Source organism: Wickerhamiella sorbophila (assembly GCF_002251995.1).
Source record: "Wickerhamiella sorbophila strain DS02 chromosome Unknown contig2, whole genome shotgun sequence".
Classification (NCBI taxonomy): Eukaryota; Fungi; Ascomycota; class Dipodascomycetes; order Dipodascales; family Trichomonascaceae; genus Wickerhamiella; species Wickerhamiella sorbophila.
The window spans coordinates 1,672,986-1,696,514 of NW_020194005.1; the positions used below are offsets into that span (position 1 = coordinate 1,672,986).

At 48.9% G+C, this 23,529-nt stretch overlaps 15 protein-coding genes across 15 annotated transcripts; 9 read left to right on the forward strand and 6 right to left on the reverse strand.

Moving 5' to 3' along the window:
• Nucleotides 1-266: 266 nt before the first annotated feature.
• On the forward strand, nt 267-3,914 carry B9G98_04228 (Rho1 guanine nucleotide exchange factor 1; the record flags this gene model as incomplete). Its single annotated transcript, XM_024810785.1, has 1 exon — nt 267-3,914. The coding sequence occupies one exon, from the start codon at nt 267-269 to the stop codon at nt 3,912-3,914; it is 3,648 nt and encodes a 1,215-aa protein (XP_024666553.1).
• Nucleotides 3,915-4,150: 236 nt separating this feature from the next.
• Nucleotides 4,151-5,188, forward strand: B9G98_04229 (Elongation of fatty acids protein 2; the record flags this gene model as incomplete). Its single annotated transcript, XM_024810786.1, has 1 exon — nt 4,151-5,188. The coding sequence occupies one exon, from the start codon at nt 4,151-4,153 to the stop codon at nt 5,186-5,188; it is 1,038 nt and encodes a 345-aa protein (XP_024666554.1).
• A 244-nt stretch (nt 5,189-5,432) lies between these two features.
• Nucleotides 5,433-6,236, forward strand: B9G98_04230 (Transcriptional regulator STP4; the record flags this gene model as incomplete). Its single annotated transcript, XM_024810787.1, has 1 exon — nt 5,433-6,236. The coding sequence occupies one exon, from the start codon at nt 5,433-5,435 to the stop codon at nt 6,234-6,236; it is 804 nt and encodes a 267-aa protein (XP_024666555.1).
• Nucleotides 6,237-6,261: 25 nt separating this feature from the next.
• B9G98_04231 (Kelch repeat-containing protein 3) lies at nt 6,262-8,112 on the reverse strand (the record flags this gene model as incomplete). Its single annotated transcript, XM_024810788.1, has 1 exon — nt 6,262-8,112. The coding sequence occupies one exon, from the start codon at nt 8,110-8,112 to the stop codon at nt 6,262-6,264; it is 1,851 nt and encodes a 616-aa protein (XP_024666556.1).
• Nucleotides 8,113-8,166: 54 nt separating this feature from the next.
• Nucleotides 8,167-8,629, forward strand: B9G98_04232 (hypothetical protein; the record flags this gene model as incomplete). Its single annotated transcript, XM_024810789.1, has 2 exons — nt 8,167-8,571; nt 8,609-8,629. The coding sequence occupies 2 exons, from the start codon at nt 8,167-8,169 to the stop codon at nt 8,627-8,629; spliced, it is 426 nt and encodes a 141-aa protein (XP_024666557.1).
• A 166-nt stretch (nt 8,630-8,795) lies between these two features.
• B9G98_04233 (hypothetical protein) lies at nt 8,796-9,323 on the reverse strand (the record flags this gene model as incomplete). The annotated part of the gene is made up of 1 exon (XM_024810790.1): nt 8,796-9,323. The coding sequence occupies one exon, from the start codon at nt 9,321-9,323 to the stop codon at nt 8,796-8,798; it is 528 nt and encodes a 175-aa protein (XP_024666558.1).
• A 103-nt stretch (nt 9,324-9,426) lies between these two features.
• On the forward strand, nt 9,427-10,362 carry B9G98_04234 (Protein PER1; the record flags this gene model as incomplete). Its single annotated transcript, XM_024810791.1, has 1 exon — nt 9,427-10,362. The coding sequence occupies one exon, from the start codon at nt 9,427-9,429 to the stop codon at nt 10,360-10,362; it is 936 nt and encodes a 311-aa protein (XP_024666559.1).
• Nucleotide 10,363: 1 nt separating this feature from the next.
• B9G98_04235 (Phosphoacetylglucosamine mutase) lies at nt 10,364-11,944 on the reverse strand (the record flags this gene model as incomplete). Its single annotated transcript, XM_024810792.1, has 1 exon — nt 10,364-11,944. The coding sequence occupies one exon, from the start codon at nt 11,942-11,944 to the stop codon at nt 10,364-10,366; it is 1,581 nt and encodes a 526-aa protein (XP_024666560.1).
• Nucleotides 11,945-12,426: 482 nt separating this feature from the next.
• B9G98_04236 (Ubiquitin-conjugating enzyme variant MMS2) lies at nt 12,427-12,888 on the reverse strand (the record flags this gene model as incomplete). Its single annotated transcript, XM_024810793.1, has 2 exons — nt 12,427-12,829; nt 12,875-12,888. The coding sequence occupies 2 exons, from the start codon at nt 12,886-12,888 to the stop codon at nt 12,427-12,429; spliced, it is 417 nt and encodes a 138-aa protein (XP_024666561.1).
• A 75-nt stretch (nt 12,889-12,963) lies between these two features.
• Nucleotides 12,964-14,847, forward strand: B9G98_04237 (Spindle assembly checkpoint component MAD1; the record flags this gene model as incomplete). The annotated part of the gene is made up of 1 exon (XM_024810794.1): nt 12,964-14,847. One exon carries the CDS (start codon nt 12,964-12,966, stop codon nt 14,845-14,847), a length of 1,884 nt encoding a protein of 627 aa, XP_024666562.1.
• Nucleotide 14,848: 1 nt separating this feature from the next.
• Nucleotides 14,849-16,354, reverse strand: B9G98_04238 (Boron transporter 1; the record flags this gene model as incomplete). Its single annotated transcript, XM_024810795.1, has 1 exon — nt 14,849-16,354. One exon carries the CDS (start codon nt 16,352-16,354, stop codon nt 14,849-14,851), a length of 1,506 nt encoding a protein of 501 aa, XP_024666563.1.
• Nucleotides 16,355-17,215: 861 nt separating this feature from the next.
• B9G98_04239 (Glycerol uptake protein 1) lies at nt 17,216-18,862 on the reverse strand (the record flags this gene model as incomplete). Its single annotated transcript, XM_024810796.1, has 1 exon — nt 17,216-18,862. The coding sequence occupies one exon, from the start codon at nt 18,860-18,862 to the stop codon at nt 17,216-17,218; it is 1,647 nt and encodes a 548-aa protein (XP_024666564.1).
• A 103-nt stretch (nt 18,863-18,965) lies between these two features.
• On the forward strand, nt 18,966-19,646 carry B9G98_04240 (hypothetical protein; the record flags this gene model as incomplete). Its single annotated transcript, XM_024810797.1, has 1 exon — nt 18,966-19,646. One exon carries the CDS (start codon nt 18,966-18,968, stop codon nt 19,644-19,646), a length of 681 nt encoding a protein of 226 aa, XP_024666565.1.
• A 149-nt stretch (nt 19,647-19,795) lies between these two features.
• B9G98_04241 (hypothetical protein) lies at nt 19,796-21,169 on the forward strand (the record flags this gene model as incomplete). The annotated part of the gene is made up of 1 exon (XM_024810798.1): nt 19,796-21,169. One exon carries the CDS (start codon nt 19,796-19,798, stop codon nt 21,167-21,169), a length of 1,374 nt encoding a protein of 457 aa, XP_024666566.1.
• Nucleotides 21,170-21,235: 66 nt separating this feature from the next.
• On the forward strand, nt 21,236-23,524 carry B9G98_04242 (Cleavage factor two protein 2; the record flags this gene model as incomplete). Its single annotated transcript, XM_024810799.1, has 1 exon — nt 21,236-23,524. One exon carries the CDS (start codon nt 21,236-21,238, stop codon nt 23,522-23,524), a length of 2,289 nt encoding a protein of 762 aa, XP_024666567.1.
• Nucleotides 23,525-23,529: the final 5 nt, after the last annotated feature.

Here is a 23,529-nt window from a genome sequence, read left to right on the forward strand (position 1 = left end):
CCGATAGCAAACATCGACCTGTTTCGTTTAGTATACCAAGTATTGCGCCAACACATCCCGCCTCCCCGTCTTTTTACGACTATTTGTCCGAACCCACTCGAAGCTATCAAACCTCTTCTAAATCTGGTCCGATCAGCGAACCCCTGCCCACACGGCTTTGCCAGCCGCTCCAGTAACGGCTTATAGACACAACACCCAGGTTAGGTCCCAAGACACCTTCTAAACCACGCCCAACAACACTACACCTCGGGGATGGGAAGGTGGACATGACTGACGCTCCATATAGTCACAATGTTCGTCTTGTGAACAGCAAGTCAGACGTGGACCCGTATTCCGCATTTTCTGATATATTTGGCCAGGAACCGCCACCAGGCCGTTTACCAACCCGAGATCCATTAGCAACCTCTTCGCCAACCCAGCAACATCGCCATCCGAGAGCAAAGTTACCTCCACTACAAACCAAGAATAATGCACGCGCAAACAGTGGCCCGCTTTATAGTTATTCTCCCACAGGCGATGTTTCGTCCCCCGTGCACCCGTCTAGCGATGCGAGCCATCCGCCGTATCCCGTAGATGGCACTCCCTCTCCATATGGCCAGAAGCTCAATTCACCCATAAACATGCCAACTGCTGCCCCGCCTTTACCTGCTGGCGCTGCGCAGGTCCAGCAACAAGCAAACGTAGCGTCAAACGCAGGAATGTGGCAGTCGGGGCGAGGAACTCCATCAAACTCGTTGCAATCCTCAGTGGGAGGCTTATCGTTGTCCCAAAGAACTGGATCATCTGCTTCTCTGGGGCCTCTCAACGAAGTATACAACTCTAGTGCTCATCCTAGTGCTGGAGCAACGGCCAGGGACTCGGCAGCTGCCGGCTCAGCTAGCCGGGGATATGGCCAACAACCTCAACGTACACAACGTTCCGTTTCGACGACTTCTAATTTCCATATGCCGTTGAGCTCTTATCGTGGGCAGGATCAACGTGCAATGTCCCTCACTGGAACCTCGACCACTCGGGGCGGTCGGGCCATCCCTCAGCGCTTTTCGGATGTTTTTGGTTTCCACAACCAGCAGCAGCAACCCTCTCAACAACCGCCATCTACAGATGAGAGCCCAACGGCCAGTGCTCGTGGCAGTACGTATTCGGCAGGCAGTACCCTGGTGGGATCGGGCCCTTACACTGGTCCCGGCGCGCCCACGCGCAAAATGTCGAGCAGTACGATCTCTTCTATGTCCACTGTTGCTAGATCTGCTATTGTAACTACCTCGCGCAAGGAACCTTTGGTTTACCCTGCTCTGCTATCGCGGGTTGCTGCTAAAGTCCGCGAGAAGCTGGCAACCGGTGACCATATCAAAAACGAACTCACTTACAAAAATGCCTTCACAGGAAACGAGGCAGTGGACGTCGTTGCATATATTATCAAAACCCCTGATCGGAACTTGGCTCTGCTGCTGGGCCGTGCCCTAGACGCGCAAAAGTTCTTCCACGATGTCACTTACGACAACCGCTTGCGTGACTCTCCCAATGAAGTTTATCAATTCGCAACTTCGGCTACTTCCGAGGGTGAGGTAGGGGCTAGTGACTCTTATGTCAATGGTGTGTTCACACTCCTGGCCGATTGTTACTCCCCAACATGCACCCGAGACAAGCTTTGCTATTCAATATCTTGTCCTCGACGACTCGAGCAGCAGGCTCGCTTGAACATGAAACTGGATCCGGGTCTTCACACACCCGATTCAGGATTGTCCCTGCAGGAAGTTGACGAGAAGCAAAAGCTGTGGATCAACACAGTGTCACCTGAAATTGCTGAAACAGTACCTAAAGAGGAGCAAAAGAGACAGGAGGTCATTTGTGAGCTTATTTATACCGAGCGTGATTTCGTCAAGGATCTTGAATATATTCGCGACTTTTGGATCAAACCTCTAAGGCGGCTCAACGTGATTCCAGAGAACCGTCGCGAGAAGTTTATTCGCACAGTTTTCTTGAACGTGCTGGAAATTCACAACGTCAACATCAAGTTTGCCGAGGCATTGACGAAACGACAACAATTGAATCTAGTGGTCCATCAGATCGCCGATGTTGTTCTCGAATATGCACCTCGTTTTGAGCCGTTCATTCGTTATGGTGCTTCCCAGCTATACGGAAAGTATGAGTTTGAGCGTGAGCGAGCAGCTAACCCTGCCTTCGCCAAGTTTTGTGAAGAGGCAGAGCGGGTTCCTGAAGCCAAAAAGCTTGAACTCAACGGTTATTTGGCTAAGCCCACGACGCGTTTAGCAAGATATCCATTACTCTTGGAGGCTATTCTGAAGCGGACATCACCAGACAATCCGGATTATACCAATATCCCCACGGCGGTGTCCACAATTCGCGAGTTCCTGATCAAGGTCAACCAAGAGAGTGGCAAGGCTGAAAATAGGTTCAGTTTACTGCAGCTGAATCAGTCGCTTATGTTCCGTCCTGGAGAGTATATTGATTTGAAGCTTACCGACGAAAAGCGTCAACTACTCTACAAGGGTGAGATGATGCGACGCCCTACAGAAGGTCCATTATATGCTTATTTGTTTGACAATGCGCTTTTGTTTGTGAAGCATAAGATGGTTAATAAACGCGAGGTGCTTAAGGTCCACTCCAAGCCGATCCCTCTTGAGTTGCTTCAACTGGCTGAAAGCGAAGAAATGCCACGAGGGTTCCGGCGCGGTCCCAACATCATTAGGTCTAATGTGAACCGTGGTGATATTTTCCCGCTTACTTTCCAGCACATCGGACGTCGGGGCTACGAGTTGACACTGTACGGACCTAATTTCCAAGCCCGCAAGACATGGGTGGATCTTATCACCAAGCAGCAGGAACAGCAGCGCAAACAAGCAGACGTGTACTCGCAGCACATCTTACAGTCGAACTTTTTCCGTGCATCTCTGCGTATCAACTGTGCAAAGACGTACGATGGAGGTCGTAAGATCCTGTACGGCACAGACCAGGGCATTTATTTGTCGGATATCACCTACGAAGATGAGCAGCCGCATTGCTCAACACCTCAGCTGGTCGTTCAAAGCACTAATGTCACCCAAGTTGATGTTCTGGATATCTACGGAATAATCTTGCTTCTTTCCGACAAAACGGTTTATTCACTGACTCTAGACATGTTGGAGTCGGGAGACCCTATTGCGAATTCGCGTAGGGTCAAGCATATTGCCCAACCCGTGAACTTTTACAAAGTGGACGAGTGCATGGGCCGCACGCTATTGTGTGTTGTCCGGACGCATTCGCTTTCGTCGCAAATCCGGGTGCTGGAGCCTGCGGATCCCACGCGGCCAGTGAGTAAACGTCCACCCCTGCGTCGACTGCTGACTGCCGGCCAGCAGCAATCTTCGGAGGGCTTCAAGCTGTTTAAACAGCCCGTTGAGGTTCCGTCTCAGATGCTGTCAATCTGCTATCTGCGGCAACATCTGTGCCTGGGATGCGCTAAGGGCTTTGAGCTGTTGGGGCTGCACAACATGAACATTGAGTCGCTGTTGGACCCGGCTGACACCTCGCTGGACTTTGTGATCCGCAAGGACTCGCTGAGGCCCATCTCCATCTACCGGCTGGACAAGGAGTTTTTGCTAAACTACTCCGACTTTTCGTTCTTTATCAACTCTTCCGGCTGGAGATCGCGACCAAACTGGATGATCCAATGGGAAAGTGTGCCCCAGCACATTGTTCTACGCTACCCGTATCTGGTTGCGTTTGAGTCCAACTTCATTGAAATCCGCAATATGGACACTGAGCTTTTGCGAGCAATCCCGGGTGAGAATATCCGCTTCTTGCAGGAGTCGACGCATGAAATTCTCTACGTGCATGAAAACGAGAATGGATTCGATGAGGTTGTTTCAATGAACTTTTGGGAGAAACAGCGTCGAGTCAATCAAGTATCTTGATATGTTTTATATAGGCTGTATCAGCATTACCCTTGCTACACCGCTCCTCGAGGAAGCTCGCCAGGCATCCCTGATCGCTTGCTGCGCGTCTGATAGCTAGGCCGAGGATAACCACCCATTTATGTAAGCAACATTTTTGCCAGGCCTGGTATTTCACCGCTTTTTCTTCCCCCACCCTTTCTCCCAATTCACACCAGGTCAGCGGTTTTAATCCCCTAGTTTTTTTTTTTTTTACCATGGCCGAGGAGATTATTGAAAACGTGGAGCACCTCGTCACAGAGAGCCTGCCTTTTACCGGCGGCTCAAGCTGTCTTGAGTACGGCATGCCTACCCTGGACCGTCCGTTTGGAGTCGCGCTTTGGCCACTTTTCGTCGAGGGCACACGTCGCGTCACCGGCTGGGACCTCAGCAAGTTCGACTACGAATACAACTCGTGGGCGCCCATGTCGAAGGTGCACGAAGTTTTGATTGCAATCACCATGTACTACGTTGTTATTTTTGGTGGCCGCTGGGCGCTGCAAAATGTGCGACCGATCAAGTTCGGCTTCATCTTCAAGCTGCATAACCTGCTTCTGACGTTCTTCAGTCTGACTTTGCTGATTCTCATGATCGAACAGCTCGTGCCTATTCTGGTGCGCCACGGCATCTTTTACGCCATTTGCAACACCACGGCTTGGACCCAGCCCTTGGTCACCCTCTATTATCTCAACTACTTGACCAAGTACTACGAGCTGCTTGATACGTGCTTTTTGGTGCTCCGCAAGCGTCCTTTGACTTTCTTGCACACCTACCACCACGGCGCCACTGCCTTGCTGTGCTTTAACCAGCTCAACGGCTCCACCTCCATCTCTTGGGTGCCCATCTCGCTCAACTTGTTTGTGCACGTTGTCATGTACTTTTACTACTTCTTGTCGGCATGCGGCATCCGTCCTTGGTGGAAGCACTGGGTCACTCGTGTCCAGATCATCCAGTTCATCATCGATCTTGCCTTTGTCTACTTTGCCAGCTATACCCACTTTGTCTACCGCTACTTCCCTAATTTGCCTAACAAGGGTCGCTGCGCTGGTGAGGAGTCTGCTGCCGTCAACGGCTGCCTGATTCTTACGTCCTACTTGGTCCTCTTTGTGTCCTTCTACATCAAGGTCTATTTGGCCCCCAAGAAGACAAAGAAGGTCTCTTCTGAATCCGCGGCCGACAAGCCGGCCTCTGCTAAGGCTTCTGGCGCTGCTGCTTCCGACGCCTCCAGACGGTCTACTCGTAGCCGCCGTATTTAAAAATCTATTGAAAAATTGGCTATATAAAACCCGCTAGATATTTTTGCAGAAAACAATTTTTTTTCCTTAATTATGCTTGTCTCACCGCTGACTCGGACTTGGCTGACAAAATAGCAGTTTGCCAATTTACACAGAGGCGGATCAATTGACCGGTGCGATCAAACGCCTTTGCGAGCCAATCTTACAGCTACATTGAACCTTGAAATCAAACTTAGCCGGGTTGGGTCGTCGTTAAGACTGCGAAATGCCTCCAAATCGACCACTGTACTCGCATCCAGATGCGGATAACCGGCACTCTTTCCAGTTCGACATGGAAATTCCGCCATTAACTGCTGATTTACCCGCGTTGTTGCCATACACCAAGCCGCCACCAAGAGTCGACAGCACGAGAAACAATGCACTTGATGCCTTGTCGTTTGCAGCCAGCCAGGCGGCTTCTTCAGAACTGCAAAGCCCCGAGCCAGAGCCCAACACGTCATCTAGCAGAAAGCTTACACGGAAGTTGGTGCCAATTTTACCTCGACCTGATATCCCAAGACCCGAACCTGAGGCTGAGAAAGCTTATCGTCGTCCGCGTAGGAAATGTGATATTTGCAATGGCTATTTTGGCAATTTGTCCACTCACAAGTCAGTTCACATTTCCAAAGACTTTAGGTCACACATCTGCTTTGTCTGTGGCCGCAAGTTTTCACGAACAACTGATTTGAGCCGTCATGAGCAACTACACCGTGGGGCCGCATACAAATGCCCATTGTACTGTGAAAAGCCTCTTCCAGCAGACGTCCAATCCGTGCTCAACATTTTACCGAGCTGTCATCAGAATGGTTGTTTCACGAGAGGAGATACCTATAAGAACCATTTGAAATCAATGCACTTTGAGTACCCGTCGGGTACACGAAAGGCGGACCGGCGAGCCAGCAGGGGCAATTGTCAAGCTTGTGGACAGATGTTCGATAACGCAGATATCTGGATGTCGAGCCACATCGAAACTGGTATATGCAGCGGAGTACAGACTATTGCCAAGACCCAAAGTCAAATGCTAACATAGGCCCATATTATTTATACACACAATATTATCTACGAGAGCTGCGGTCGCCAGTGCGTTCAATAACTTCGTCGACGCCGCCCATTTCCTCGAATTCGTCTTCGGCTGCCCGAATCACGTCGCGACGTTCCCACCAGCGCGCTTCACAAAGCTCGAATGCAATGCGCTTGAGCTCCTTCTGCCGAGCGTTATGGTCAACTTTCAGGGCCCACTCAACAAATTCGTTAATGTTAGCCCGATAAAATGCCGTGAGAGTTTGGAAAGGCTTGGGATGAGGAAGCCAGGGACGAGGATCAGGGTCCTCTTCCTCAAGGGTCTCTTCTTCCTCTTCCTCTTCTTCCTCCTCTGATTCAAGTGAAGCATCTTCAGGCTCCTCCTCGTCCTCATCCTCGTCCTCACCCTCGTCGTCATCATCTTCTTCATCGCTATCGACTGCATCGTCCAGGCCAAGATTCTCCCAATAAACCTTTACACCGTCGAGCTTGCCGAGATCGATAGAGTAGAAGCTGTCAAATACAAAGTCTCTGTCGCCATCCTCCCACAGGCCGCCAAAAAGAAATAGCTGGTTGTCTGCAACGGCAACAGTTGAGTTAAAGCGAGGGTGGGGGAGCTGGGAAACAATAGGATACTCTTTCTTTTCAACTGGCTCCTCGTCCTCATCTTCTAGTTCTGCTTCAACATCAGCAAGCATCTCTTTGATATCAATGTTGAGATTCTGCAAGATATTGGACAGGTTCTTTTGCAAGTCGTCATCACGCCGCTCGCGCGTAGGCACCACAGGCTCTTGACGACGCTTTCGGGACCGTAGACCCATCGACAGCCATCGATTGGTCTCAATATTATAAGAGTACAGCGTATTGTAGAACTGTGAAGTCAGAGACTCCTCAGTTTCCTGTGTATCATAGACTCCTCCAAACAATATGCCTCGACCCTGATGGGGTACCATGTAACAGCCAATACGGGGGCTTGGAGCAAAGCCTCCCTTTTTCCGACGCTCCCATCTGACGCCTTTGAGATCGGACTTCATTTTCAGGAGCCAACTGTCGACGTGAACTTTACCCTTTTGCAAGCCCCTAGACGCCTTGACTTTAGAATATCCACCCCACAAAATAGCACCATCCGCACAAGGCACAAAACTGTGACCACTACGAGCGTCGGGAATACTCATAGTTTGGGGCAGTTCAATTTGATGCCACTTGTAGTCTGTCACATCGAATGCCCAGAGATCGTCAAGATATGTCGTCGAGGCACTTAGGTCGCGGAACCCGCCATGCAGCAAGATATAGTTTTTCCAAACAGTCATACGGTGTCCGCTTCGTGAAGAGGGCTGCTTTTTGCATTCTATTTTAGTCCATTCTTTGCTCGCAGGGTCCAGAACCCATGTATCGCCGTAGTGGTAGAACGTGCTTTGTTTGGGGCTGGAAAACTCGCCTCCAAACATGAGCATTATGCCACTAGGATGGGAGCACATGGCATGCGAGCTTCTAGGCATGGGTGTGTTTGGAGAAGTGATTTTACGCCATTGATCTGTTTTGATCGAGTACACAAATAGATCATTGAAAAAGTGAGAATAGGCGCTGGAGGTGGCTTCACCACCAAACAGAAAAAGCTCGTGCTTGCCCTGTAAAGGATTAGCCACCAGAGAAGCGTTTTGGCGCTTGGAAGGTCGGTCAGACAAAGTAATAGTGACTTTTTCAAACTCGGCTTGTTGGCGAGCGAACTCGGCAAGCATTTCGTCCAGATCAACGTCTTCTTCCTCGCCCGTTTTGGCTGCAAGTTTCTTGTTCTTACTGTCGGCCTTTGCTTTGGATTTTGCCGCCTTTTCGGCCGTGCGGGTCTTTTTGGCCGCCTTGGCAGCCTTGGAATCTTTTTTTCCCATCGCTGAAAAGACTGCTAACGCTGGGATAAAAAGTAAGCAGCATCGCCTACTGTAATGGAACAAGTTTATAGGGAGTTAACTAGCACGGCGGAGGTTGTTTCGGAGTGTATTTCGCTGCAAATATCCGAGCACAAGCGCGAATCCGAGCTTCTGTCTCACCAGATTCAGCTCAAGATCGAGTCGACACGTGTTTTGCAGACGGAGTACGAGGCGCGACTTGAGGTACTTGACAAGCTACGAAGAGAACAGCAGGCACTTACGGAGACTATTCCAGACTATGCAATTGAATTGGAACGGGAGCTTCAACGGACGAGCCGGGAAAGCGAGGAGACAAAGTTACAATTGGAACAGACGATACGGGACGTTACCGAGGCACAGGAAACTCTACGAAAACTAGAAGCGGACGAAAGCCATCGCATTGCCAGTGCCGACGCTATGTTCAGCCGACACAGGCAACTTGTGTTAGCATGGGAATCTGCACTGGCGCTAAGGATAGAGCCGGCTCCAGGACACTTGACGATCAACTATGTCGACCTAAATCGGTCGTTTCGACTCCTATTTAAAGATGCTCTGGTCCACATTGAACAAAATGAGCTACCCCAAGCTGTTGTGGGGCGCATAGCGGATCAATTCAATGAAAACGGTAGCTTTGCCCAGCTCGTAGTCAACATGCGTGAAGCGTTTCAAAGCTCATCATGACTCGAGCTGTGTAAATCTATAATGGCAGCGAAATGGGCAATCAGCTCATCGTTGGCTGTGACGGCTTTGCCGACAAAAGAAACCCGTTCCGTCTTCACTTCATTGGGCACCTGTAGACGTTGCAGCATATCGGTCATGGCTTTGTATGGAGCAATAGGACACGGAAGTTGGGCATACGGCAAATACGCACACAAGTCAACGCTTCCCTCGAACGTCTTGTCTGTGCCTGTCCAGGAGCTCAATAACAGTTTGGATCCCGGTGGAATTGACTTTGTTAGAGAATGCTGGAACGAAAAGTCGACAATGCCTGGCTTCAATGGATACGGCTGAATTTCTAATTGGTTCAATTTCAAACTCGCCGTATCATTTGATGCAATGGAAATTATTGCGTTGCCGGGCAATGGCACAAACGGGGGGGCCTCTCCATTCTTAAACGCCATTGCGACCAGCTCGTCGATAGACTGTGGCCCTTTGAGAGCTAAAACCGCTGGAATCAACCAAAGAAATCTCATTGCCACAGCATTCTTTCTGCCACGTTTTATACAGGGCTGTATTATTCTCAAACATATTTATTTACAACTCTTCTTAATTTTCTGGGGATTTGGGTTTGTCATTATGCACAAATCGGCTTTCCTTTTGTTAGGTGCGGCGGTTGTCTTAGCATCTTCGGGCGATCGGCTGCCGGAATTTCGACAATGTGTCGAGCATTGTATAGAGTCAGAGTGTGAGGACAAGCCGCCTGTTTTGCTGCGGCTTCTGCTGTGGACTTGCCAGTCAAACTGCGACTATCTCTGCCAACAGCGATTGACACACTCCCACCTCAACTCTAACTCTAGAGTGCATCAGTATCATGGCAAATGGCCATTCATCCGCGTCCTGGGCGTACAGGAACCGGCTTCAGTGGTTTTTTCGCTATTAAATCTTGTGCCCAACTGGATTGGATACAAGCGGCTGCAACGGGCTCGAGTTACCGGTGTGCAACGCACCTTGCTGCCGTATTATTTGCTCTTTGCAGTCATTGGTGTCAATACTTGGGTATGGAGCTCTGTGTTCCATGTCCGTGATTTCGTGTTGACCGAGAGGCTCGACTATTTTTCAGCCATTCTGTCTATTGTCTACGGCCTCTTTCTGGCCCTCACGCGTCTGTTCCGTTTAGACTTGCCGCACAACCGCAATAAATTAAAAATGGTGGCTGCAATACTTGGGCTTTTTTACCTGGGCCACATTTCCTATTTATCGTTGATCCACTTTGACTATGGATACAACATGGCTGCCGGCGTAGTTTTAGGACTGATCCAAAACTCCTTGTGGGTTACGTTGGGAATTAAACTATACCGCCAGACCAAAAGCACCACCGACTTGTTACCGGCAATTCTCGTGGTTCTCATCATGGGCGGAATGTCGTTTGAGCTGTTTGACTTTTCGCCGTTTGGTTTAGTGTTCGACGCACATTCTCTCTGGCATTTGTCTACCGTTTTACCAACTGCAATGTGGTATCAGTTCATGCTCCATGATTTAAACAGATCTAGCAAGTCAGTAAAGTTGATCTAATCTAAGCGTACTCTTTCAAAAGCTCGAGCACAACATCTCCAATCTCTTTTGCGGCTTCCGGAGAAGCAGCCTCGCTGTAAACCCGAACGACATCTTCTGTCCCAGACGCACGTACGAACGTGCGGCTCTGTGGGTACTGTTTCATAAGTTGGTCAAGTTTAGGCTGCAGCTCTTTGGGGGTGACAAGACGACGTTCTGCATCTGTGGTGGTAAACATTGTGCGATCCCGCACATTACACTTCAAGAGTCTGTTGGCCAGTTCTGAATAGCAGGAGTCCCATTGAGCAGGGGTCCAGTTGCGAATAGCAAGAATCACCAGGACCATAAGCAGATCAGAAATAGCATCGCCCACCGTTTGATTAATCAAATCACTCAACGCCAAAAGGATGTCAATGGATTGCTTCTGAGCGGGCGATCCAATATCGATTGTTTTGAGCGAGTCCACGGTCGACTTGTCAAACAGTACCGTGCCGTGACCGTTGGCTTCAAAGTACACACCAATGCCAAACTTTGCGGCAGCATGATGTAAATGCTTCACGCCAGTAGGTGTGAAGACCACGGGGATCTTGAGCTCGTATTCAATGTACTTTGTGGACGCACCATTGGCATAGGCTGTTTGAACCACGCCGATATCGACCTTGGTTCCTGAGTTGGAGACTTGCTCGCAAAAAAGCGAGGCAGCCAAGGTTGCGATCTTGTCACCATCAAGCAAATGAAACTCACCGTTATTGCTAGTATAGTAGCACACAACGCGGTCGGCATCACCATCAAAAGAAGCGTACAGTTTATCCGGAACGGGTTGAACGTTAGCCGGCAATCGTTGATTAGTTTTGACAAAGTCTGCGCCGCAGTTCTCATTCAAGGCCTCGGGATGATCAACATCACCGTTTGCAATTGTGAACTCAACTAAACCTTCCAGCAAGGGCGCCAGCTGCTGGAGCTTCAGGGCCCCAACGCCATTCGCACAATCAACTGTGACTGAAACCGGCTTCATATTCGGTGCCAACGTCGAAATCTTTTTGTAAGATGTTGCTAGCTTCTTGTAGTAGCCATCCTCCGTGGGGACACCATAGGACTCATGCCCAGGCATATGCAACGTGTTGATGGCTCTAACCAGATAGTGCAGCTGTGGGGTGGTGAGAACACCAGCATTTGTAGCATGGGCATTCTGCGACTTGAGGGCGGACGCCAATGCATCGACCAAAATAGGGCCCGATTCTCTTGTATCTCGAGCATAGATGACTTTGGCGTCGGAGTCGTGCTTGACGCCAAACTTGGAGTACAATGCGTCCAGCAGCTTATTCTGCTCAGCAGTCGACTGGGAATTGGCCAATTCGGTAGCATGCGCTTCCCAAGACTGATCAAGCATCTCACCAAGAGGATCAACCAGCTTTGCCCCGTTGTCGGCTGGAGGATTGTGCGAGGCCGTGATCATGACGCCCACTGTTTTGCCGCCGAGAAAGCGGGACCGCAAAGCAGCTAACAAACCAACACGATAGAGAACGATGGGCAAATACTTGGCCTTGTCACGGAAGCCAGCCGTGCCGTAAGTGACGTGCTTCTCGGGGGCCTCAAGACTCATGTTTGGGATTTGCTTAATAGTGAAACTCAAAAACAAAATAGAGAAATCCTAAATAGGCAACTAACCGCCCGGATATTCCGGAACCTTGTCGCCCAATTGCAGAGGCTAATTAAATAGAATAATTAATAAAAATATGCGAAAATAATACCCGAACTAGATTCAGTTTACAAAGCTCCCAGATGGCTCCGCCTATCGTGGTTATCGACAGGTTGCTGGTCAAGATTCCAGCAGATTGTCAGTTGAAAGCCATCACGCAGTACGAGTGCGCGCTGTACGAGTCGGGGGTTGTATGCACACCCTTCAAGCGGCTGTTTCGGGTCTGCAAAGAGAAGAATCGCAAGCTCCCCCGCAGCTACGAAGTGACCGACCACTCTGGTTCCCGGAAGGGTTCTCCGAAATTCTTCGAAATTACGCAGGAAGTACTTGCGCAGGGCAAATAGTTATTTAACGCATCAAATTATTTTATGACAACTAGCTTAACTTCAGAAAAGTGTGCCCTCCTCGGGCTGAGGGAGCTTACGGTTGGCAGGGGAGCCGACTTCGCGACGAATATCAAGCAGTACATGCTCCATCGTGTACTCGGGCTTCCAATTAGCGAGACAAGGGACTTGGCTTGATATCACGTTGCCCTGGTCGTCGACGCAGCTAGCATTGATCCGAGTCAGGAACTTGACTTTCGGCGGCTTTTGGGGGTAGTCGGATCCGGCCTCCAGAGTTAACGAGTAGATCCGGTTCTCGTGTATTGATCGAATTGGGCCTAGCATAGTTCCATTCCACATGGTCATGTTGATGTCGTTGGAGTCGGCCAGACCAAGTGAGCATGCCTCGGAGCCCTGCCCCTTTTCGCCCTTTTCCAATTCTTCCAGTAATCGGAAACTCCGTGGACTGGGTGCGTTAGCTCAATTCCTTCTATCTTCAGCTTCTACTTACATGGTCGCAGTCATTTGGGATACTTTGTGGGCCGCCGCTCTATTGCGATTTATGTCAGCTTGACTTTCCTCGGATCCTCAAACGAAAAAATGGCTTCAGACGTGGAGGCACCGAGCTCTCCTGGGGTCGACTTGTCGCCAGTGATCCGGAAAGAACAGCTCAAGCATGAGTTTGAATTGAAACGGCTTGAGCGCCAGGTGGCTGATGAGCATGCTGCGCGGCTGCGGGCAGAGAACCAGGTCAGACACCTAACTGCCGATAAAGACAGCATTGAGTCCGACTCGGCAGCCATGTTTGAGAAAATGATTAATGAGCAAAAGGAGCTCCGGAAAAAGATTGATTTCTACGAACAAGAAGTTGCAAAGTTCAGCAACCAAGCGTCTGAACTGTCTCGCGATCTGAACTCGGCCAAGGCAAACATTGTGGATAAAGACATGCAGTTGTCTGCGGTGCAGCTAGAGTTGAAGGCGGCTCAGGAAAAGCTGCAGAATGCCGAGTACGAAAAGCAAGCGAGTGGTTTCGAAAGCGATAAAACAGTACAGGTTCTACGCATCGACCTGAATGCGCGGAACGATGAAATCAGCGCCCTAAAAGCTCAATTGGAAAGTATCAAGCAGCAGTATAGCTCTGATGAGTGTGTTTCTGGTCAGCTGAGCGAGTACGTCGCCAAAGCTAGAGCTCTTGAGCAGGAGTTGGCTTCGGTTCGCAAGGAAGCCCAAGAGGGCCAATTAGCCAAGGACTTGAACCTGTTTTTGGAGGAAGAAAAACTGCAGCTCAAGCGTGAAATTGAAACTATGAGCTCGACAGCCAAAGAGAACCGCTTGCTTCAAGAAAAAGTTGCCAGATTGGAGGCTGAAAAAGAGATTTGGGTTGTTTACCTCCGGGGCCACTCTGATCTTTCGTCCCCTCAAGATCTTGCCAAGAAAGTATCTGACTTGACCTTGAAAAATAAAGCATTGAGCGCAAAAGTGTCATCGCTTGAACACGACATTCAACTCAAGGCGACTCGCGAGCAGTCTGAGCAAGTTGTTCAGAAACAAATCGAGCTTGAGAGTGCCCAAGATGAATTGAGTGCCACGAAAATAAAATTATCGCAACGAAAATTTGAAATTGACAACCTTAGAAAAGAAGTCCAACTTCTTGAGGCGCATCTTGACAAAAAAGATACCGACAGTGACTTGCAGGCCCGGCTGGACCAGGCCCAAGCTACCATTGAAAATCTTCGAAAGCAAGTCTCTGACCTGGAAAAGGAGTACGCGAATCTGAACAATGACCAAAGCTCCAAGAAACGTCGTATTAGTGAAGCAATGCTGAGTTCCAGAAGCCAGACCTCATCAAAGCTTGAACAAGTTGAGAGCGAACTCCAAGAAAAGAGCCGTCAACTTGAAATCGCTCAACTTGATCTTGAGTCTAGCAAGAAGCGGGTCGAGCAGCTTGAACTGGCCAGTAAATCGGACACTAAAGTTGTAGAACTCAAGGGCAGTCCGTTCGAAGCCGACGTAGCTCCCCGACTCGCTCTTCTGGATGCCCTGGAACGGGAGGTACAAGATCTACGCAAAATGCAAGAAGAAAACTATGCACCAGAGTATGTCCCTAGATCCTCACTGTTGACGCTGAAAGTTGAATATGATGTGCTCAAGGACCAGCGCGCTCAGCTGGAAAGCAAACATCAGAGTTTCCAAAAGGCCATTGCAATTCGCGAAGCTCGACTCAACAAAGCTATCGACCAATTGTTTGGGTACAATATCGAGCTGTTAAGCGATCGCACTTGCTTGTTGCGACCTGAATTAGAACCGGAAACGGTCTTCGAGGCACAATTCGATGACATCGACCGCAAATACACGTCGTTCCGAGTCACAGATAACGTCCGGGCCTACGAGTCGCTGTACAAGCACTGGGCTCTCGAAAGAAAGTGTTTACCTGGGTTTTTGAGTGCTGTATTATTAGAATTGATCGATAAGAAAAATAATTAAATTATAGCTCTTTAGCGGCCTCCTTACTGAAGAACTTGCTAGCAGCCGGATGATCAAGGACTTCCAAGTCCGATTCACTGAAGAGCTTGGGCAGGAAAGCACCGACGCCCATAAACAAAAACAAAACACCAGGGAAGCCCACGGCGGCAATAGTTTGTGTGATGGCAATTTCTGCTGCTGTGCCAATGATTGACAGAGACAGGAAGGTTATGACCACCCAGAAACTTAACGAGTACAAAGGATCTGAGGACCTGAGATCTGCCTCTGTCACAAGCAAACCCACGCGTCGGGTGATTTCGCAGCCCAAAAGTCCGGGGACGCCCATCATAAAAAACAGACCACCAAGGACACCTTGGGGCACCAGATGCAGCACTTTGAGCAGTGGGCCTGTCATTAGACCAAGGGTCATAAAACCTTGGGCTGTATTTGTGAGCCGTTGTTCAACAACCTGGTATGGCTCTTCTTCGTGCTCATTGACCACCAGACTATAAGTGTGCAGCGGGGCCTGGGGAATTAAACCGTTAGGGGGAGGTATGCCCAAGAGTCCCGAGACTAGAGTTGTGACTCCTAATAAGAAGAAATCCCAGTGGAACGTGGAGGGCTTTTTCAGGTCGAATTCTGCTCCTTGGCAAATGATAGACGAGATGTTGTGATCAAAATAAAAGAGAGCGGTCAGCAGAATAGCGAACGGAATAGCCAAAAACACGTAGCCGACATTGACATGCCAGAAGTTGATGAACCAGCCGTGATCGCGACCAAACAGGTCAGTAGTAGGCTGAAACGCAGTTGCAACTTCGAGTCTGAGCAGTTTGAGCTCAGAAATACGACCCGGGAAAAACGTAAAGCCTGTGAAAAACACCACAATCAAAGGAAGACTGTAATCCTTGACAAACTTTCTCATATAGATGGTTCCGAAATTCGAGTGTCCGGCTAAAACCAGAGATACAACGCCAAAGATCAGCACACACAGGGCAACGACAATGCTAAAGTACGCTCCTGCCTGATCGTCACTGTGCTCGAGCTGTCTGATTAGAATTTGAATTCCCTTTTCAATATAAATAATGTTGATGAAACAACCAAAGATATCACAGCTGAACTGGGTGATGTACTTCATGAGAACCACGCCGTTGGTGACTGCGATGATCGTATGCATGATGAAGGCCCATATACAGACCCAAGTCATAAATGGGAAATACTCCACATCCATGCCATCAACAATCTGGAAAACTGTATAGTTAAAAATTGCGATCGGACCCGTCACACCCACAATGCACAGCGGCTGCCCGCTGAACAGACCAAACACAATACCTCCCAATGCAGACGCCATCAGGACCTCGTTCACGCCGTATGCGTTTTTTGTACGGTCAAACATGTCTTGGGCAAAAGCAATGGCCGGTAGAATGTTGGCAAAGAAGATAAAAACCGTCGATGGAATGACCCGGTAATCCCATGCGTCCGTCCAGTCAGACCAGTAAAAGGGTAGTCTGTTCCGGACATCCGAGATCATTCCACGAGCAAACCATGAATATAACTTTCTGCTCTCTATCATCGGACTAAGTTATCCAACAATCGCTGGACTGGTTGGTATTAAAACAGTTTTTTAGTGGGGCTGCATATTCAACCAACTTGGCGAAACCCAAACCTCAGAAAGCCAGTGTTTGTTTGCCGTTATGGCAGAACCTCGTGAAAAGGATAGGGACAAGCATTTCACGGCGAGTGTGCTACTCACAAGCACCCTTCTCTGTGCTGGCTTTATAGGTGGTTACTCGTTTTATCGGTCCTATTTACGGCGCTTTCCAGATACCGCGCGACTTCCAAGCCGAATGCTCCGGCAAAGAACTCTTCTGGGGAAAGTGACTTCGGTGGGCGACGCCGACAATTTCCACTTCTTCCATACTCCGGGCGGGCTTTGGGCCGGCTGGGGGTGGCTGCGAAAACCCCCACAAACCAATGTTCGCGGTCTGAAGGGTAAAACCATTCATGTGCGATTATGCGGTGTTGATGCACCAGAGGGGGCGCATTTCGGACGTCCCTCTCAGCCGTACAGTGATGAAGCTTTACAGTGGTTAAGAAGCTATATTTTAGGCCGGCGCGTGAGAATAAGGCCTCTCTCAAAGGATCAGTATTCGCGAACCGTGGCTGAGGCTATAGTGTGGAAGTGGACGGGGCGTAAAAACGTTAGCAAAGAAATGGTCCGCAACGGGTGGGCTGTTGTATATGAGGGCAAGACGGGTGCCGAATTCAACGGCAACGAGGAGACCTTCAGGAAGCTGGAGGCGGCTGCCCGCAAAAAGCGTCTGGGAATATTCAAAAAGGGAGCAAAGATCGAGACTCCAGGCGAGTATAAACGCAAGTATTCCGGGAGCAATTAACACCGCAGATCAATTCCTGCTCGGTGTTCTCGCTCGCGTACTTCGAACATCACTTGCGATCCAACAAACAGCAAACTAGAGCACAGGATCGCCGTTTGAAGGCCGCGGGCCGTGGTGAGCATATCGTATAGCATGGCCTTGATCCCTTCAAGGCCCACGGCAAACCCGACCAGGTTCGCAATCATCATCATCCAGATATTACCAACGGCTCCTAATGCACACAAGTGCCGATAAATAGGTTTGGTATGCCACTTTTTCTGTGGGAATGCCATGGTAGCTAGCATCTCTGGCATAACAAAAATTACAACAAGCCATCCCCAAGCAAACAGTCGTAGCTGTATATCATGCCATAAAGCGACAAACGTGAATACAATTAACGCATTTACTAGGGGCCTTGACGAGCCTCCTAGAGGAATATAGAGGTAACGCACCACCCACCGATTGTAGCTGCGGTGCCACGATCGCCAGAAGGAAAGGGCAGAGTAATTGTTAGCCACGCATCTCACCATGTTTTCGGGAGGATCGATGCCGTCAATTAGCGACCACAGTCTGAAAAATCGCCAGGGAATCATGAGCTTGAGCCATATAACTACCAGGGAGAAAAACCCAATCATGGTAATTTCTGCTGAGGTCTGTCCTTCCCAGGCCCGTGTCTGTTGCATTGCAACGACGTGAGTGTAATGTAAGACAAACTCCATTGTCAAAAAACATACAGCGAAACGAATTGCATACAGCAGTGTGCGTTTGGGGTCAATTGAGGGGAGACGGTGGTGAGCTTGCGAAATATAGTCATGAGCACCAATAATAGGACCTGCAATCAGCAGTGGAGAATACAAGCAGTACCCCAAATACGTCACAAAGTCATACTGAGATGCAGGGTGAGGCGTTGAAACTCTCTGCAGTTCTGGATTAGATGCATCGCCAATACCCGGTTTCTTTTCAATCGCTTCGAGTCTGTCGACATTGAAACTCACCATTCGCAGCATCGTGCATTTGAAAAACACTTCCCAGCGAGGAATTACTCCGCCAAAAGTCTCAAGAAAGCCTAGATATGGCGAGATTTTGCCCAAAGGATACCCGCCGCTCAGTTCGTTGGCAAAGAGACATGCCACGCCAAACACCCAGGTCAAGGCATACGGACGAGAAGTATTCACACCAATGTAGAAATTGATGGCAAGCAAAGACAGAACCTTGAGGGCATGGAAGCCATGAAGTACGAAAAGTAGCAAAACACCAAAAATCGCGTCGAATTGTATTCTGGAAATGTACACAGGACACATCCGTCTCGCCGCCTGGTGGACACCAATTAACGCTACCAACAGCGGGAATGGGTCCCGAAACCCGCGATATTGCGCGTCAGAGTTATCTACTTTCGTTCCAAACCAACTTGGAGACAGTAAATGCTCGAATTTGCTGTAGTTGGGGCTTGAGGACGATGTGGCATTATGAGCAATAATAAACATCAACGGGACGAAAACAACGAAATTCGCAGCATAAAAATAAAACTCAGGCGTGCGCCATCGTGGCTCCGTCGCCCGTGCCTTGATCTGCTCTCGCTTTTTCTCGTCTAAAGGCGCCTGGAGCCTGGTGTCCAGAGCCTCTACTGAGAAGAGGTCGATAAGCATATAGGATCGATCTGTCATCCGAATCGAATATTTGTAACTGGCTGGCAAGGGACTTTTCTTTTTTTTCAGACGAGTCTCCTCGGTAAATAGTTGGACTAAAGCGCACCAAAATAGAAAAAAAATGGAGCGAAGACCAAATCCGCCAGGCTGGAAAAAGCCAAAGGCGCCTTACAACCCTTACGACCCTATGGACCAGCGACCTGCCGAAGGATATCCGTCAGAATACAAAACACCAGGACGCCCTCGAAATTGGACAATGGTCCCCAAAGAGCCTAGTAACTACCGACAAGTCAAGGAAACCATGAAGCGGCTGAACTATACCCCAAGACCTATGAGTGAGCACTACCCAGGCCAGTACAAGGTTTTGCGAAGAAAGGGACAAAACAACTTTAATCGCGGTGTGCGACTCATGGGACGTATTGCTACTTATGGGCTAGTTGTTTATGGAATATTTTTCTATCGCTGGAACGATGGTTATGATAACATCTTCAGTCTACCCTACCGGTTCCAACTGCGGGCACGGGAGCATTTTTTCAGCAATCTGTCAGACGAACAGAAGGAAGATCTGCAGGGCAAACAGCGCGGCATGGTCAAGAAAGTTAAAGAAGGTAACGAAGGACTGTTTAAACCGGCAGTATCTCCAGATACCAATATCGCTCTCGAGCGGCCGTCGAGGAGTCACGTGATAGAGGCCGAACGCCGCATGCAGGAGCGAGAAGAGGCCATTCTCAGAGCGGTCAACATTGCCCAGGCCAAGCTAGAATCCCAGAGTCAATCCAAAAGCAAATGGTGGCCCTTTTAACCTTGCTGCAATTTCCCCGGCTTATTCCTGATTAGGCTCTCTGTCTCCCCAGCCCCCTTCCGTTTGGTGAGAAAGCAGCGCCCCTCCTTACTTAATCCGAGCCCCAGGCACATAATTAACTTGCATCTTCCTGACTCGAGTATTGCACGATGATAAGGGCATTTTTTGTGTCGATTCTGGAAGTCTTGAATGAGGTCAGTATGACCTTGTTGTCGACACTTCTTGTTTTCCTCGAAGCATTCATCACAATTCTAACCCGCTTCCTCCCGGAGCCGGTCATTGACATGTTTTCCCGGGCAAGTAAACGCATACTTCGGCTTTGGCCTGCGCGGGGCCAGCGCGAGCTGGAATGCAATGCTGCGCTCTTCCGCCACTGCCATGAGATCGCCCGCGCCGAATCCTTCAATGAAATTTGTAACAAGTACAAGTACGAGTTTGAAGAGCACATCGTACTGACCACCGATGGCTATTTACTGGGCTTACACCGAATCACCGGCTCTCCAAAGGCAAACTATAATGTCAAGGGAGTTAGAAAGCCTGTCATTTATCTTCACCATGGGCTGCTGATGAACTCCGAGATCTGGATTGCCGTTGACAAGCCCGCTCAATCTATTGCCTTCACACTAGCGGACAACGGGTATGATGTGTGGCTTGGAAACAACAGAGGCAACAAGTACTCCAAGAAACATATTTCCCTGCAGTCGAGCTCGGTCAAATTCTGGAACTTTAGCATGGACGAGTTTTCCTTTTACGATATTCCCGACTCGATCAATTACATCCTGGATTTGACCAAGGAACCAAGTCTATCGTACCTTGGGTTTTCGCAAGGCTCTGCCCAGGCGTTTGCTGCTTTATCAATTCATTCGCATTTGAACAAAAAGGTCAACCACTTCATCGCCCTAGCACCGGCAATGACCCCCCCCGGCGTCAACTCCCTAGTCCAAAGTTTCACCAACAAATCGCCGTCGATGTTGTACTTTCTGTTTGGCCGTAAAATCATTCTGCGTAGCTCGGTGTTCTGGCAAAGCATCATGAACGTGGACTTGTTTGTGCGCACTATTGATTTCGCTTGCCAGTTCCTGTTTGGATGGCAAGGCAAAAACATCAGCTACTCGCAGAAAGTCACCGGCTATTCTCATCTGTATTCTTTCACATCTGTCAAAAGCGTGGTGCACTGGTTCCAAATCATTGGCACCGGCCGATTCCAGATGTATGACGACGATACCATGCAGCTTGTTTTCCGGACTAAACAGTTTTACCGAGCATTGCCGTATCCCACGCAAAATATCAAGACCCCGATAACTTTGATTTACGGTATGTCAGACTCCCTGGTTGATATCGATGCTCTGTTGAAGGAGCTTCCCTACACCACCGAGGCCATTGGCGTCCCGCGCTACGAACATTTGGACATGATCTGGGGTAAGGCCGTGCCCGAGGTGATTGCGCCTAAGATTTTGGAAAGTCTACAAAAAGCCCGTCACCAAAACGATTCTCAAGTCGTACTCGCTGAATTCGAGGGATAGTTTTTGTTTTTTTATAATTAAATATCATGTATATTACTGTAAATCTTGCATACCACCCGCTTTGTCATGGTCACATTCAGGCCGCTCTCTCAAGATGATGGAGTTTATCAGTCGTTGATTGAACTAGACGAGGGCAGGCTTCGAATATTACTAGATGTGGGATGGAATACGCTTCTCGATGCGGATCTGAGCCACCTTGTCAATATCACAGACAACATCGATCTTATTCTGCTAACCCACGCTACTCTTTCTCACCTTGGAGCATATTGTTATTTATGCCATTTGTATCCTGAATTCGGCCGTATTCCTACTTATGCGACAATCCCTGTAGTGAATATGGGGCGCATGGTTACTATTGACAGCTACAGGGCCAAAGGGATAGCTGGACCATTCCCCAGAGCCGTCATGTCCACTAACGACATCGATGATATTATGGACCGCGTGAAGACTGTAAAATACTCTCAACCCATGTCTATCAGTGGACGTAGCCAGGAGATTTCTATCACCGCTTTTAATGCTGGTCATTCCATTGGTGGTACTATTTGGAAGATTGTTGACGATCTGAGCACAGTAATTTTCGCGGTCGATTGGAATCACTCGCGCGACAGTCATCTCAATGGTGCATTTCTTGAACCCAGCGGTCAAATTAACGAGCAGCTCGTAAAACCCAACGTGCTCGTGACATCCTCGTACGTCTCAGGTGGTAAATCGCTCAAGGCAAACCGGGCCCGCCTGCTCGAGGACGTTACCACCGTAGTTTCTCGTGGAGGCTCGATCTTACTCCCCACTTCTGCTGGCAGTCGTGTATTAGAGCTCTGTACAATCATCGACAAGCACCTTGCTCAAGAAAATATCCAGGTTCCATTGGTCCTGTTGAGCAATGTTGGCAAACGCATTTTGACCTATGCATCTTCAATGTTGGAATATCTGCAGTCGGCAATCATTGACGAATGGCAAGTGCGTAACGACTCTCCATTTGAAACGGCTCGTATTCTGTGCGTCGATACAATGGAGCAAGCCAACAATATCGTTGGACCCAAAATTGTGTTGGCGACCGGTGAAGCCCTCGAAACCGGCCTTTCGAAAAATGCTTTCCAGAGATTTGCAGAGCAGCCTGACTCGGCGGTAATTCTCACAGAGTATTGCCAAAATCGTACTCTCGGTAAACTAGTCTATGATTTATGGAAGGAGAATACGGGCGACAAGGAAATGCTCAAGCAGTTCACCCTCCGAATACCTCAAGTTCATATAACAGAAGCTGTCCCTCTGGAAGGTGTCCAGCTAGCCGAGTACAACCAAAAGATTGAAGAAATGCAAATGGAAAAAAATATACAAGAAGCTCTGGATCGAAGAAATAAAGAGATTTTGGAGACTATTGAAAGCGATTCTAGTGATGAGGAGCAAGACGTCCAAGTGGTTACTGGACAAGTAGAAATGAACAGATTTCTGGCTGGCGACGGGTTTCACGATCTAGAAATCGGACAGGAAAAGTCTAGGTTGTATATGTTTCCCCATGTCCAACCCAAAAAACGTGCCGATGACTACGGTGAACAATTGGCAAGTGGACAGTTTGAGCAACCAGCTGATGAGTATGGAGCTAATGGAACTGATACCGATGTTAAAATGGAAGAATCAGATACCATGGGGTTGGGCCCATCCAATACTTGGAAGGAAGAGCAGAGAGCTCCTCCCGAGCCGCCGCTAATACTCCGGGGAGCCGATTTTGATTTGAAAGTTTTATGCTCTATCGATTACATTGACTTTAATGGTCTAACAGATATGAGATCCCTAAATATGATTTTACCTCAAGTGCAGCCATCAAAGCTTGTTGTATTGCCGGGAAATGACAATGTGATCAAGTCTCTGCTGAAGTTGAAGCTGGATACAAGCATTGGGAACGAAGATGTCACTACACAGCAACTAAATCATGCTATCTCGTTGAAAATTGACCCGGAACTGGAAAAATCATTGCAATGGCAACGAGTTCTGGGTAGATTCTCCGTCGCGCATGTGACAGGCGAGTTAGAGTTTCCCAGAGATAGTGACATGCAGGACGATGATAGGGTCCCTAAACCTTCATATCGGCAAACTGAAGCTGTGCTAAAATCTATTCCTGGATTCCATCCTTACACGCAAGCCCCGATTTGGGTAGGCGACATCCGGCTAATCGAATTAAGGAAATCGTTGATCGGAGCAGGGTTCCAAGCTGAATTCAGGGGACAGGGTGTATTGGTATGCAATAATAAAGTTACAGTGACAAAACTCTCGGAGGGAAATTTCCATATCGAAGGCGGGTTAGAGCCAGAGTTTTATGCCACCAGAGCTGCCATTCGCGCTTCTCTTGCCGCAGTATAAATACC